Source organism: Rhamphochromis longiceps, linkage group LG5, assembly GCF_057381845.1.
Source record: "Rhamphochromis longiceps isolate RC_006_pf linkage group LG5, R_longiceps_female_GT1.1, whole genome shotgun sequence".
NCBI classification, from domain to species: domain Eukaryota; kingdom Metazoa; phylum Chordata; class Actinopteri; order Cichliformes; family Cichlidae; genus Rhamphochromis; species Rhamphochromis longiceps.
Genome location: NC_140561.1, coordinates 15,663,161 through 15,677,658, shown reverse-complemented (window position 1 = coordinate 15,677,658; position 14,498 = coordinate 15,663,161). Strand labels below are relative to the sequence as shown.

At 41.8% G+C, this 14,498-nt stretch overlaps 2 protein-coding genes across 2 annotated transcripts in view; one reads left to right on the top strand and one right to left on the bottom strand.

Moving 5' to 3' along the window:
• Positions 1-17: 17 nt before the first annotated feature.
• LOC146669487 (neuronal vesicle trafficking-associated protein 1-like) lies at positions 18-4,969 on the bottom strand. The gene is made up of 5 exons (XM_085406111.1): positions 4,770-4,969; positions 4,307-4,460; positions 3,908-4,024; positions 2,314-2,424; positions 18-666 (listed from the first exon to the last, which is right to left on the bottom strand). Exons 2-5 carry the CDS (start codon positions 4,433-4,435, stop codon positions 466-468), a joined length of 558 nt encoding a protein of 185 aa, XP_085262237.1. The 5' UTR covers positions 4,436-4,460; positions 4,770-4,969; the 3' UTR covers positions 18-465.
• A 5,184-nt stretch (positions 4,970-10,153) lies between these two features.
• The window catches only part of tacc1 (transforming, acidic coiled-coil containing protein 1), a 31,251-nt gene continuing 26,906 nt past the window's right edge, over positions 10,154-14,498 (top strand). The window contains exon 1 of the mRNA XM_085406109.1: positions 10,154-10,372. The gene's annotated coding sequence lies outside the window, so the exon portion shown is untranslated. The remainder of the gene's footprint in view (positions 10,373-14,498) is intronic.

Sequence of the window (14,498 nt, the reverse complement as noted above, 5' to 3'; positions counted from 1 at the left end):
TATTGGAATACAAAGAGATTCAAAGCAAACTGATTGTTATTAAGAGTCGTGCGTGCATAAAACAAGCGACGCAGACACGAGATGGTTCACAGTCGTTTCACAATCTGAGTACTAAAGTGAGCTCTGTTACATATGTGTATGTACAAAGACAGTGAATGTGTGTGTCAGTGTTTGTTTCTGTGGCTTTTTTTCTACACGTTTGCCACTCAAAGTGTAAATAAATAACAGTGTATGCTATTCAAACAAACCTGTAAATCCACCCAGCTGTTAGCCTCACTTGCAGAAATTCCTCCTACTGTAAGCATCAGCTGACCAAACTGCATCAACAAGGCAGCATAGCACCTCAGCCAAGAGAAGTGGATTTTTAACCATTAAAGCCACAGGACTGGGAGGTTTGCTTGAATGGCACAACCATATTATTTATTTTTCTGCAGCAGGCGAAGCCACCACCTGATCCCAGGTTGGTTAAGCCAGTTTCTGGGCAGTCTCCGTCTCCTGCTGGGTGACCTTCTCCTCAGACATGATGGTCACCCATGGTGATACTGACCGAGTGATGGTCTGCTTGGCTATGTTGTAGTGGTTAATGAGTGTGAAGAGACGTCCGCGGCCCCCACGGCCCTGAGGGGGGTAGTTGCCATACAGCCCAGCTGGCATGCAGCGACCTTGCTGCTCCAGAAAGAGAGAATTAAACATACTGGGAGTTAACTCATTCAGTGCACACAATAGGTGATGACAACAGAATATAGATTGGAGCAAAAGAGCACAGAAAACAACGCAAGCTAAATCTTATCATTTAAACAGTTATACAGTGCTGTGCAAAAGTCTGGAGGCACAATTTGTGTCTTAAATTTTGCTTTGGAAAATTGCTGCAGTGATTTATTCTAACATGTGCAAACATGCATGTATATAAGGGGGGAATGTATACAGTTGTAATTAGCTTGAAAGTCAAAATATTTGGTATGACCGCCTTTATTCTTCAAAACAGTCTCTTAGTCAAGCTTTCTTGTCATCTATTTAAGTAGTCTTCAAGAATAGTTCTCCAGACTTTTCATTTGTTCCCTGACAAGATGACCCCACAGTGCTTCAGTAATGTTGAGGCCAATCCATGACTGATATTGTTTCCCTCTGTTCCTATACCCAGGTATGCTTTTACTGCATTAGTTTGTTTGGGATCAATGTCACCCTTTTTTTTCCAGATGGTATTGATCAAAATGTGATGGAACTTTGGCAAGATGGCCAACATCACTGGAGGAATACAGCCATGAACCATGAACCTCCAACCTTATTTTACAGATGGCAGATACAGATACAGAAACTCACTGTGGTACCTCTCTCCTGGCCTCTGTACATTGAGCAATTTCAACCACAAGTTTCAAATTAGACTTTCAGACTAGTTCTTGTATAATCTGGCATACCTCTACCTTTTCACCTTCCCTGAAAATGGCTTCTTGACAGCAACACTTCTACTGAGACCATTTCTGATTAGGCTTTACTGGACAGTAGAAAGGCCACCTGAGGGGCCAGATTCATCTCTCTGGTCCTGTGTCAGGTTTTTGCTGGATTTTTTTTCCCGATTTCTTAAGGACACCATGTCACGATGTGCCAGGTGTTTGGGTAATAGCTCTATGGGAATCACCTTGTTGGTGAAAAAGTGCTGGAAGCAAAAGTATTGGAGGCAAAATCTAAAGAAATAAAGGGTGACTCAAGACTTTTTCCCAGCACTGTAGGTAGAGGGATCAAGGCTTTGTGGTGCGATAATAATCGATAACCTCAGACCCACAGCTTTTATTGTGAGAATATGTCATTTTTGCAGACCAGCAGTATGAGACGATAAAAGCCTTAGGTAAAGACTAATCTAAACTGCTCCTGGAACAGGAACACAACTGGAAACCAGTCAACAAAATTAATAATGAAATTTTTTATTAAAAGTAGCCATGTTAAGCTATTGCGAATTGCTGACCATCATGGCTGTTTCAGCAAAGCTATTTAATGTGTTTTATTGCATATTGACTGAACATTTTGTCGGTAATATGAAAAATGTACTGTTTGACCTCTCAAAAATTACATATTTTCACACAAACAGGTGGCACTGGTAATAAAATGTAGATTTATTGGGGATCTAAGGAAGTTCAGATAAGAGTTTTTTGTTTTTAAATCCATGGTAAAAATACATTTTCTATTTATGTCAGCTTAAATTGTATCAGTGAATGTAGTGTCAGCACTCATGATCAGTTAAATCCTCATTTAAATTAGACATTTAAAATAATGCAACAAAAATGCTTTACTGCATGAACGGTGAAATGTTTTTCTTACCGTGTAAACAAAGCTGTCAGGACAAGGCTGTTCATACTGGTAGACCTTGTAGACCACGAGGAACACTACGCACATCAGGAAAGCCAGAGCACAGATCACCAGCAAGGTCACCTAAAGGAGACGCACAGTGCCATCGTCAGCAGAAGACCTACGAGACAGCTCCGTTAAAGGACACCATAAATAGACTCCCTACATCTTGATGAAAGGAAGCGAGTGGGCAGACTGGAGCAACCTGTAATAGCTTCTTTGATATTAAAGGTTGAGCGAGAGTAAAAGGTTGCCATATTGAAGCAAAAGGAAAAAAAAGATGTAGACAATTATGTGGAAGGTCATAAAGTAAAACGGTGACAGTAACATCCAGTCAGGTCTACAGAATAATCTGAATAAATTAACTCGACAAGAACACAGTTTGTGCGGCCACCTGTACAGTTCAGCTCCCACCTCTCAGGGGAGTTATGTAACACCTACTGGAGCTACTGGGCAGTGGAAGTGAGCGCGTCATTATTACCCAAGATGTAACCCCCCCCCCCCCCCCCCCCCCCCCCCCAAAGGTGTGCTTTATGCAGCAGGATAAATGAATATGCTAAGTTATTTGGAGGGAGGGAAAATTTCTATTTTAAAGCAATGTCAGTGAAATGGTTCTGTATCTGTGAAATTTCACAGTTGCAGCAGAGAAACAAGACTTCACATATTATGAGCAATGTGCCACACATCCAACAACTCTTTGAGGGGTTGTTGTTTTTAGTTTTTTTGGCCCACTGTGTTTGGCTCAGATTTGATAAGATTCTTAACAGTGTGCGTCGATATGAATGACAGTATTTGCTTTTTATTTGTTTGCTTGAATTGGACAGTTACACAGCAGAGCACACAGTGCAGCGTGCACAAAGCAGAGCAACAGGAGCTTATTACAGAGACTCTCTGTGATGAAAGGCCCGCCTGCAACATTTCAAAGCACCGACGTGAGGATGTAGGCTGTGTTCTCTCAGGCAGTGATGTGCCTCGGTGGCTTTATGTTTGAGAATTAAAGCCCTACAAAGAGAGCCTGGCACTGCTCAGAGATATTTTTTCATCTGTTGATTATGAATGTAGAGGGAGGATCGCTCAGTGTGGGCACAGGACATGCGGAGATGGATTTATAGGGAGAAAGGGCATCTTTTACGCATTCGTTTCTTATAAAAGCAAAACACGCGTTTCAATCATTCTATAGGTGTGCACAGAAAAATCTATCATCTAATCAAAGGAGCATTAAAAGGTGGGAGAGATGCTGCCATTTGGAGGCCATCACCATGGCAGCAGCTGAATTAATGAGAGTCTCAGGGCGGGGTTAAGTGAATCAGTGAGCATTATGTCTCTCTGTATAGCCGGCCAAGATTACAGGCAACAAGGGAGGACAGGGAGGCGAAAGAGGGCTGAATGAAGGAGCCAAAAGGTATGAGCTGTGCTGGGGAGGAAATATTATGATTGGAGGGGGGATGAAAAATGTCCTGAGCAGCAGGCAGACACATGTCTGCTCTCAGGGATGTGCATGTGTGGGAGTATACTGGGAAATGGATGATGCATGAAACACAGATTGTAGCAGCTCCGTTATTCTTACTTTGAGTCGCTCAGAAACGCCTTCAATGATGCTTATTGAGAACTCTGCGATTTTGGGAGATCGTAGCTTTCCCTTTTTGCTCTCACCATCATAATCTGCCTTTGTCTTCACCACCACCTGGCAGGAAAATAAAACACAGCCGCTTCATGAGAAGAAGAAAAAAAAACATGACTGGTAAAATCGGCATGTTTATTTTTAATGCAAGTGATACAGTTATAAGCAATATGACTGAAGTGATGTGTAATACTGGAGAGATGTGTAAGACTGGTTACCCGTTCCCCCCCCCCCCCCCCCCCCCCCCCCCCCTAATTAGAGTGATGGCAATACCACTAAACGCGCTGGCTCCCTCACTTTGAATCACAAATATCAATGGACATTTTGGTAAATCAAAAAGCATACCTTATCCGGTGGGGGGAACTGCAGCTGACTGGCATCTAATGGTGTTATAAGAGGGATGGTGTCAAACCCGTCTTCAGAAACCACCTTCCCGTTGGTTTTCTCGCTGAAATTATTGCCCAGTTTAACCATTTTCCCTGCACGGAAAAACGCCAACCTGAGGGGGTCAAAAAGCAAAAACAAAAAAAACAAGCACTCATTAAACCTAAAGGAAAAGCATTATCCATCGTCCTCTACCCCACAAGATTGCATAAATATTCCAGGAATTGTGCATTATGTTTTTGTTTCTCTCACAACAATGCAATCCAATCAGTGTAATGTGCACGATGTGGGGCGTTTTGTGGGCCACGAGAAAACCCGTTGAGCACAAAAGCGCAGGAGAGGACAAGCAAAGCTCGGGCTGATGCATCACCGTGAATGGGGAAAATATACACAGAAATACGCGTTAATGCATCCAAGCACTTACCAGCTCAAGCGATACAGGGGGTTGATCCGTGAGCCTCTCGCAGTGTAGTGGTTTTATTCCTGCAGTACTGCTTTGTGCCTTCTTGAGGTGTGACGCAGCCGATTTGCGGGGAGCTGGTGCACAATATGGCCAGCTGGGTTTGTGCGCCGCGTTACCTCCGAGCTGGATGCTGCTGCTGGTGTCTGGCTGCACTGCAAGTGATGTAACGTCCTCATTACATCCATCCATACACACACACACACACACACACACACACACACACACACACACACACACACACACACACACACACGCAGGAACCCACTCCGACCAGCGGCTGTAAACCCTCTGCTCTCCAACTACAGTAAGATTTACAGTTAGGATGAAATGTCACTTTGCCCAATCATAAGGCGATCCAAGTGAAAGAAAAGAGCGCTTGTTTATGGGCATCCACATTTAAGTTTGCTGTAGTGGTAGTATATGTACATAAGATATTTGAAAGGGAGGAACAAACTTAGATGCTACTTCATCCTTTTTATTATTCATTTATTGGTGATTAGTTGTTTGGATTTTAATATCAAAGGTTCTCAACATGAAGCTTACACACCGAAACATGTGGATCAATGAGAAAAAGACACCTTATAGATACACCCTGTGTCTATTAACAAGCAACACGCGATCCACAATTACACGAACCTTGGTCATAATATTTTTTATTAGACTTGGTTTATTCTAGATCCTTATTATGCCGCCACCCTATAAAAATCCTGGACTGAAGCTAGCATGTTTCTTTATTGTATCCAGTAGCTTGTTGCCTGGCTACCGCGTGAGTAATGGGTTTAAGGACAGGATGACAATGAGCTCATCTGTTTTTGAGATTTGAAACACACACACACACACACACACACACACACACACACACACACACACACACACACACACACACACACACACACACACTGCAAGCTATATGACACTCTGCTGGTTCTTCCAGGTGATCACCACAGTTTCAGGGGCTCAGTGAGGTTCTGCTTCCTTATGGGTATAAAAAAAACCCTTAAACTGTGCTGGGTTTGATCTGGTTCTGGTATGCTGTGGGAGTCAGTGGCAGATTTAGAAAATTTTACATGGAGGTGCGAAGGAGGGCCAAAAGGTCTAGGCAGGGTGGCGCATACCTCTTCAGTGAACTATGTGAAAATCCCCTGTGTATAAATAAAGTCAACAAAATGTCCACAAAAACAACTTAAAGCTATGTATTGTATCATCATGCCACCCCTCTTGCCCCTGTCCCGATGTTGAGAACCAAAACAAAATACTAGAGGCCCAGAAGGATGCAATCAAACAGATGAGTTTATTGAACACATGCGTGGGAAGATGTACACTGCAAAACATCAGATGTAGATCTCCGCCCAAAAATACACTTCAGATTGCTTTTATAACGCCCCTTCTCGCGTTTTACAAGAACGTAATTTGTATCTTAAAAACATAATTTGCATCTTTTACAGACAATGATCATTTTAAGAGATAAACGCAGACACCGAAATTCCCCCTCTCTAGCATCTTCATCCAAATATGGCCCTGAAGATCCCCAGGGACTTGTCCTCCTCTTTGGCCCATCTTCTGTCACCTGTTACTAAGCAAACTCAAATGCAACAAGAAGCTGAATACATTCAGGCCTTCACTCAAGCCTGTTTCTAGATTATATGTATTATATGTGTTTTGTAGGCATGTATGCAGTTTTAACCTTCTATAGCTTCAAGTCACTTGCACAATAGATCGTCCGGATATCGCGCCGAACGAGGCTTACAACCTCCAATTAACTGACTGAGCTCCAACTCTTTAATAAGCACAAAATGCAATGTGTATAAAATGGTCATAGCTGCACTTGTAATAAAAATGTTAATGTAATGCCAACAGTTTCACTAAATGTTTTAATGAAATGATGATTAATTTGATTAATGCAATGGTAATGACTTAATGCAAAGTTAATTAATGCAATGGTAATATGATGAGTATGAGTAGCAGTAAAATATTTTCCTTATTCCACACCCCCCTGCATAACAGTTGTGAGGACTGAAATATACAAAGGTCTGTGTGACTCTCCATGGATATGACTCTCTGAAGCATCCATGACCCACTGTCAAATTACATGTGCTTTTTGTGAACATGCTCTCATTTGTAAAGAGGATTCTGGTGAATCCCACTCAAGCTGCATATTGCTGGTCTGTGAGCAGAGATCCACGTCAGGCCCTCATGGAAACCTTATGGACTCTGACAGTTTGGTATGGCAGGATAGTATGTCCTATCCTGGAGAAGCTGGACTTCCGGTGCAACCTGAATGGGCTGCAGGTGCCATCTGATGCTACCATTAGTGACAAGAATACTAACAAAAAGCGATACTAGAGAAAATTCAGTCAGGAGGGATAAACAGAAAACAGTGGTCTGTGGTCACCACCTGCAACACTTTTAATTTTTGGAGGTTGTCTTGTTGCCCCTCCAGTGCTCCTGCTGGCACTTTCATTTGCACAGTGTGAATACATGTCGGCTGCCGACATGTATTCACACTGGTTTCTGCTCCCTTACTGGACAGACTGTGAAGACACAAAACCACAGCTCGCTTTAAACAACATTTTTTTCTGGTCTGGCAAAGATGACCAGAGCTGCCCTCAGTGCCAAATGATATCCTTCGAAGTTCCTTCCAAAGCTCCACTCTCACCACTGCTCATTATTGGCATCCCATTTGAGTGCCTTGGAATGGACATTATTGGATCTGTGGAGAAGAGTAAGACAGGGTATCGCTGTATGCTTGTAATTACTGATTATGCAACCAAATATCCTGAGGTTTTCCCACTGAAATCCATCAAGGCAAAATCAATGGCCTGTACAGCTCTTCTCAAGAGTAGGGTTTCCATGGGAAACACTGACCAACCAGAGAACTAACTTTATGTCAGGCGTACAAGCTGCTGGGTATTATAAGCCTGAGGACCACTTCATAAAACCCTCTGACTGATGGACTAATGGAGCAGTTTAATCAGACTCTAAAGCAGATGCTTCGAAAGGTGGTAGATGAGAATGGAAGGGCTTCCTTATCTTCTCTTTGCCTACAGGAAGTACCACAAGCCTCCACTGGTTTCTCTCTGTTTGAACTCTTGTATGGTTATGAGTTTCAGGACCTCTAACCTTCTTAAGAAACATTTGGGAGGAAGACGAGGCAAAGTTGGAATCTGTTAACATTGTTTACTATGTTGTGCAGATGAGGGAGTGACTTCAGAAAATGAGTGTCCAGTCGAACACGACCAAAATCCTGCAGAAGCATAAGTTCTGGTATGACTGATCAGCCCGGCAGAGGTCCCTTAGTCCTGGACAAAAAGTGTTGGTGCGCCTCCTTACTAACAACAATAAGCTACTGGCTAAGTGGCAAGGACCCTTTAAGGTTCAGAAGAAACTGGGTTCCACTACTTACTGGATGTCTACACTCCAGCTCCAGCAGGGTTCTGCATATAAACCTTTTGAAGGAAGGGGTGCAGAGGAAGGGGAGCAATACTTACATTCTGCTGCTGTGGCAAACTGTGACCTTAGCCATCTGCCAGAGGATAAACAGCTTCAGGTGAAGGGTGAGTGGAACTCTGAAGTATATCAAGTGAATCCGGGTAGAACAGGTATTGCTGAATGACAACTCTGTCATTAAAGAGGGAGCCATGGGAAGGCGTCTGAGTTACAGGATTCCTGAATGTCTTTTGGCATCTCTAAAGAAGTAAGTTGACTTAATGTTGTCCTTGGGGATCATCGAGCCTTCAAGGAGCGTTTCACTGCATGTTTCACTGCTCAGTGACAAAAATACTTGTGAGCCCCTGAAACAAGATCAAAGACAATGCATTTACCAGACCTCATACCACAGGATATACCCAGGGGAAGCTACACTAAGTGTGTATGGTTCACCGCAGATATATAAACAGGGTGTATCTTTAAGACCAATTGTCTGTATGATCAATTCAGTCACCTATAACATCTAAAAGTTCTGTCTTCAACCTCAACACGCTGGTAGGCAGCTCTAAACACCACATCCAGAACACCTTGGATTTTGTTGAGAAGTTGAAAGATGTCATTATGGAGGCTGATGAAATAATGGTCTCGTACGATGTTACATCTCTCTTCACTTGTGTTTCAGTCACTGAAGCAGTGGAGGTAGTTCATAAGAGATTACAGGATGACCCCAACCTCAGCAACAGGACAACTCTCAGCACCAACCAAGTGTGTTTGATGTTGGAACTGTGTCTTCATTTCATATAATTCACATACAAGGGTCAGTACTACAGGCAGTAACATGGGTTTGCTATGGGTTGTATGCTATACATTCAAATAATTCACCTATTATTGGTCATTGATCAATAGTCACTGATCAATGTTCATCACAATTTGCATATTAATGATCCTGAAACTGACCTTACAGGCCATTGTTCAACAGTGGTGCTAGTTTCAGTCAAATGTACTTTTTATAAAGTTGGGAAAACCCGCAGTCAGCTGAGACTGAAGAAATCAATTTTGAAAACATCAAAACATTTCATATTTTTTAAGATGTTGTTTTTTGTTTATTAAGCCCTAGGCCTGCAAGTGCACAGTGCAGTGCAGCTGTGTTGTTCAAGTTTTTAATGCCTCAGCAGAGAAGTCGTTTTTGCCTTTCCAGGAAGGTTCTCCGCAGAGATTACCAGCACAGTTGAAAACTCAGCAGGCTTGTATGGATGCTGATTTCCTTTAAAAGCTCTGACTGGCAGAAACGCAAAGTAGCACATAATGAAATGACATAATAAACTCCATCATATATGAATGAGGCAAGCGTTTATTTACTGATTTCCAACTGTAAAGGGTCTGCTGTAGTTTTTGCTGAACACGCCACTTTGTTGCAGATGCCTTCTCGCGAATGAACACTAGAGGGAGACACCAGCTCACTGATTTCTTAAGCAATCACTGCGCTAAAGAAATCAATGAAATTAGGTCAATAAATAAACAAGTTTTCTTTTTTTATTCACACTTTTTTATCTTCATGTGATTTTCTGAGTGAGATAAAAACAATAACGGACTAGCAAACGAGTTTCTACTTTTTCCAAAAATAACAAAAACTTAGTTCTAAGCACCAGATTATATAAGAAACTACTTATTGTAGTCTAAATTTACAAGAAATAAGAAGCAACTGTGTTATATATTTTGGGTCTATACTTTAATCATAAAGAGATCAGTTAAGTGTTATCATAATCTAGCTAAGAATATGAACTTTTAAAATGATCTAAAGTTATCACAGAGTGGTTTAAAAGCAGTGTTTCCGCTCGGCTGTAGTGTACTGTAAAGTGTGACTCAGCCTCATATAGCACTGCTACGGCTGTGTCTTTAAAACCCTGCTCTTGGCTCCTTGCCCAGAAAGTTTATTTCCCATTTCCCATCCAGCCACATGGACTGATCACCACCACGCAGAGCGAACAAGAATTTCCACTCTGAGAGCGGCAACTCCAGCAGCTGTTCTGAACACAGGACTTTAATCTTTGACCAGGGATTTCTACATCCACGGCTCGGTGAAGGACTTAAACCTCGCAGCAGATCTGCCACAGCTTGTCAGTCAACAGAGATTTGAGGTATTATTTAAAAACTGAGAGCTTTTGAACAGTTCTTTTTCTCCTGCCAGTCAGGTGCACCGTTATTCATGTAAGTAAGTGGTCTGTGTAGTTTACATGCTTGCTTTTGTTAACAGTGTGTTTTCTGGTACTGATCAGCTACTTTTTGGACAGTGTGTCAGATGACTCTTTGAATGTGTCGTGTCTGTTTCGTTCTGCTGCCATGTGAGCACTATTGTCTTTTTCTTTTCTTTTTTTTGCATGAATACAAAGCCTCTTTTCACAAATCTATAATTCCCCTCTCCTGTTGACCCGGCGGTTTTGTAGTTTGTGGGGCTGTAAAGTAGCTCTGCTCATTAGTGCTTCTCCTGTGAAGGCTGTAACTGGCAGGTTGGTGAAAGCTTGCACACATGACATTTAGTCGCCTTAGAGGAGGAATTAGGCACAAAGATTTAAAGGCAAACAATGTTGGCAAGGACAATTAGGTTAAGATTGACTGTTTTGTTTGTTCAAACTGTCACAGCCAGCAGTAAACAGGACGCTTGCCTTCACACACTCACACATTTACGCACAGACAGTGATGCTCTGATTGACTGAGCAGACTAAGGCACAGACACACCACCGTAAGAGATGACGTGATAAGCCAAGTGAGACTCTTTTAGAGACAGACTGGTTTGTTATTGCCGGTGTCTTGCACAGGGGCTACATCATGTGCTGCTGAAGTTTCTGGAGAATTTTCTGGGAAGATGAGGTCACAGGGAGACACACCCAGAGGGGCCTTTTCCAAGCAGGAAAGGCCACGGGTGGAAGACATTCATCAGTGGCTTTGAGTGAGTCACTTGCCATGAGAAAGCTGCAGTGCTGTTGGAATTTCCTTTCAGCGTGGAGCACAGAGGTTTTAACCTGGATATTTAAACTGAGCTGGATGGCGTCACATACACAGACAGTTCTTATTCAAATACACAGTTAGAGGCTGTATGCTTTAGTTCTACACAAGTTCCTGCTCTGTTAAGATGTTTGAGTATCAAAGAGTGCAGATATAAAAAGGAGTATAACAGTAAGAGCTGGCTCCAGCTGCTGGAATGTGGCTGGAATGAGGTTTATTTCCTCTTGGCTGAAAAGATCAAGATGGATGACCTGTGGATATTTAACCCCCCACATCCCCACCTCTGCTCTCTTCATGTGATTTTTTTATGTTTACATATACCAAGTGGAATTTCTTTTTGAGTCACAGTCAGGTTTAAAAATAGTAATATATTGCGTCTTCAGCTTTGCTCTGATGTTGAGAGGCCCAGAGGCTGAGATTTTATGTAAACGGATATGGCCGAGAGGGCCCACAGAGGCGGAAGCAGAAGTGGGGGTTGTTGAGTCACTGCAGTACTGTTCCTCCGACGTGTCACTTCTGGTCTCATGCCTCTCAATAGGCTCACATACACAGACGGAGACTGAGATAACACAGTGTTAGATTGGGGCAGACGGTCATGGTGTGGCCAAAGGGAAAAAGAAAGTAAGCTGTTGCAATAAAATAGCAAATAATCATAAATTTTCATCATTGTAGAAACACACACAGACATACTATAATGACAAGAGGACTCCCTGCTGTATGTAAAGGCTTCATTTTGTGGCTGTGACCCTGCTCCCTCTGCTCACTGCTGCTTCTGTTGCATATTACATACAGTACAGTGGCTTTACTTTGGCACACAGCCGCTAGAATTACTCAGAATCCAATTTTAACTGTGTTTTCTTACTGCTCCCTGCTATGTAATACACCACACAGACTTCAACTTATTTTCTAAATAATGAAACCCTGGTGTCACGTTACTCACTGAACTGTATTTCTGACATATATTTACCATAATTCATGTTGCTGTCACCCGTGCTTGCATTACGGTCCTTAACTATTATGGAAACCCACAGAAAGGATTTACGTCCTGTGACTGATGATGGAGGGAGGAGTTTTTCTCTGATTAAACCCTGTGGTCATTCCAACAAACACTAAACTACACAGATTCTGGTTTCATACCAGTCTGTCACATGAGGTCACTCAAAGACAAATGATTATAATTTTATGTCTGCGGCATTTTTTTTCACTTGGGTGTGAGAGATTATAATTCTGCAGATTTTCTCCCTCTCTCTTTTTTGTTAACCCTGAACAGTCCACCGAGTTTTCTCAACAACTTAGAGATATCAGGCCACATGTTCATCTTAATTTTGCTAATCTATGAAAATTAAATGTTATTGAGGCATTATTGAGTAAATTTCACAGCTGAGTTTATTCAGTGATTGGATTTATAGTTTAATAATTACCTTCCATTAAAATAACTGTTTCATGTACTAAATGTAATTTGTACCATTTCATTTCATCCAATTTTGTTAATCCTAGTTAAATAGCATAGATAGTTTCCTATAATTAGAAACTTACTGGGTTATTTCAAACCCAGCTTTTATAGTCTTTTATTCTTGTTTACACTTAAAAATTATTTAACAAAATATATTTTGCTTTCTTCATTTTAAATATCCATATAGTACATCAAATAGAAAATTACTGCAGGAAATACTCATCTAAACGATCAAGATTGGAGGTACGACACACCCTTCATAGTGCCCTCTGTCAGGCATATGGGAGTCCTTTTGTTTTTTATCAGATACTAGTTGAATGAATGTCTGTTTTTTGCAAGTCTGTGTCGCCCAGTATATTCCATGTGATGCAATGTGTGGTATGAAAACTGGCTGACCTTTTCATGCTCCTTGGCTCTTGACAGAATTTACAGCTCAAAGCATGATCGGGCGCAAAACAAGGCATCTTTGTGCAAGGCAGATATCAGTTTAATAATGTTCCAGTTGTTTCAAAACTACGGCTGTGGTTCCCTCATTTATGGCTTGTTTAACCAGCTAGCTAGGATCACAATATTTAAGGTATCTTCCTTGGGCCACACCACATTTTCCTTGATGAGACTTTCCACCCTCTAAATACTAACTCCATGTTTGCAGATTACTGTCGCATAACTAAGATACTTTTCCAGCTCCAGGGACTTGAGGAGACTTGTTTCCACTTGCTTGTGATGGTGCAGTCCAATAAAGAGCTATTGCGTCAGGACTAATCGTAAATCAGCCACAACTAATATACGACAGACAGTTGAGGTAAATTTAAAAATTGATCATTTCCTCGCAATGCAATCCCCAGATAAGTAACCTTGGGTGCTGGTGTTCATATTGACATATATCATTATTTATTAACACATCCAGTCAAGTAAAATATGCCTCACACAGTAACCTGCAGCACTCAAAAGGATCCACGCTGAATGTTTTGATGCCAGACTACATTACGGGTCAGTGCCATTTTAGCAGCACTAACTCACACAGTGCATAGTTTCTGATAGTCATTTGACATTGAGCATTATGGATTTTTTACTCTTCCGAATGATTTTCACTGGCACTGATTGTGTTGTAGAGATGGGAAAATGCACTTCATCAAAACACCCAAGACATTTTCACAGCACCAAAGCAGCTGTTTGTTTCCGATTGTACTAAGAGTCGTTTCACACAAACTGCATAAAAACTTGCAAAAAGAAAATAGAAATAGAAAAGCCTGCACTTCAAAGAACAGTGGCTCTGTGTTCTTCTGAATACTCTTTCAGCATCGGGAACTGGTCAAGCCAGATCTCTCAAAAGCCCTGAGCCACATCCCACTTTATCTCATGACTAACAATATCTTTTTATGCCTTAGACTTTATACACAAAACAACTGAGCAACACAAGACACAAGCAGATCCCTCCCAATTTTATTACAGTGGTTTTACAAATTGAACGTTTACTCTCGGTGAGCGCAGTTAAATTGAGGGAGGAGACTTGCGAAAGTAGCTGAGCAGAGGAGGGAGGACCTACCTGTCAAGAAAGAAATCTGACAGCAGTGCACCGATGAGGACGATGACTGCTAGCTGAGGGAAATAAATACAGTAGTGGAATGTGTCTGTTCATCTGTTGAAGAGTGGAAAGCTCAAAATGGGTGGCACTCAAAGTCAGAGGAAGAACAGCAGGAGATCCAGCTCAAGGAGTTACACCAACACCGTCACGTGAGTCCAGCCTCTCAGCTGTTTGATAATTTTACGGCACTTTGAGCTGATGCAGAATGAGGATTTCCACCTCT

What these genes read in the sequence shown, in the direction of transcription:
- LOC146669487 (XM_085406111.1), bottom strand. Translation starts at nt 4,435, where the DNA reads ATGGTTAAACTGGGCAATAATTTCAGCGAGAAAACCAACGGGAAGGTG. An exon ending in AGTTCCCCCCACCGGATAAG is followed by an intron (nt 4,025 to 4,306) that starts GTATGCTTTTTG and finishes TTTTCCTGCCAG; the next exon opens with GTGGTGGTGAAGACAAAGGC. An exon ending in GCGTTTCTGAGCGACTCAAA is followed by an intron (nt 2,425 to 3,907) that starts GTAAGAATAACG and finishes CGTCTCCTTTAG; the next exon opens with GTGACCTTGCTGGTGATCTG.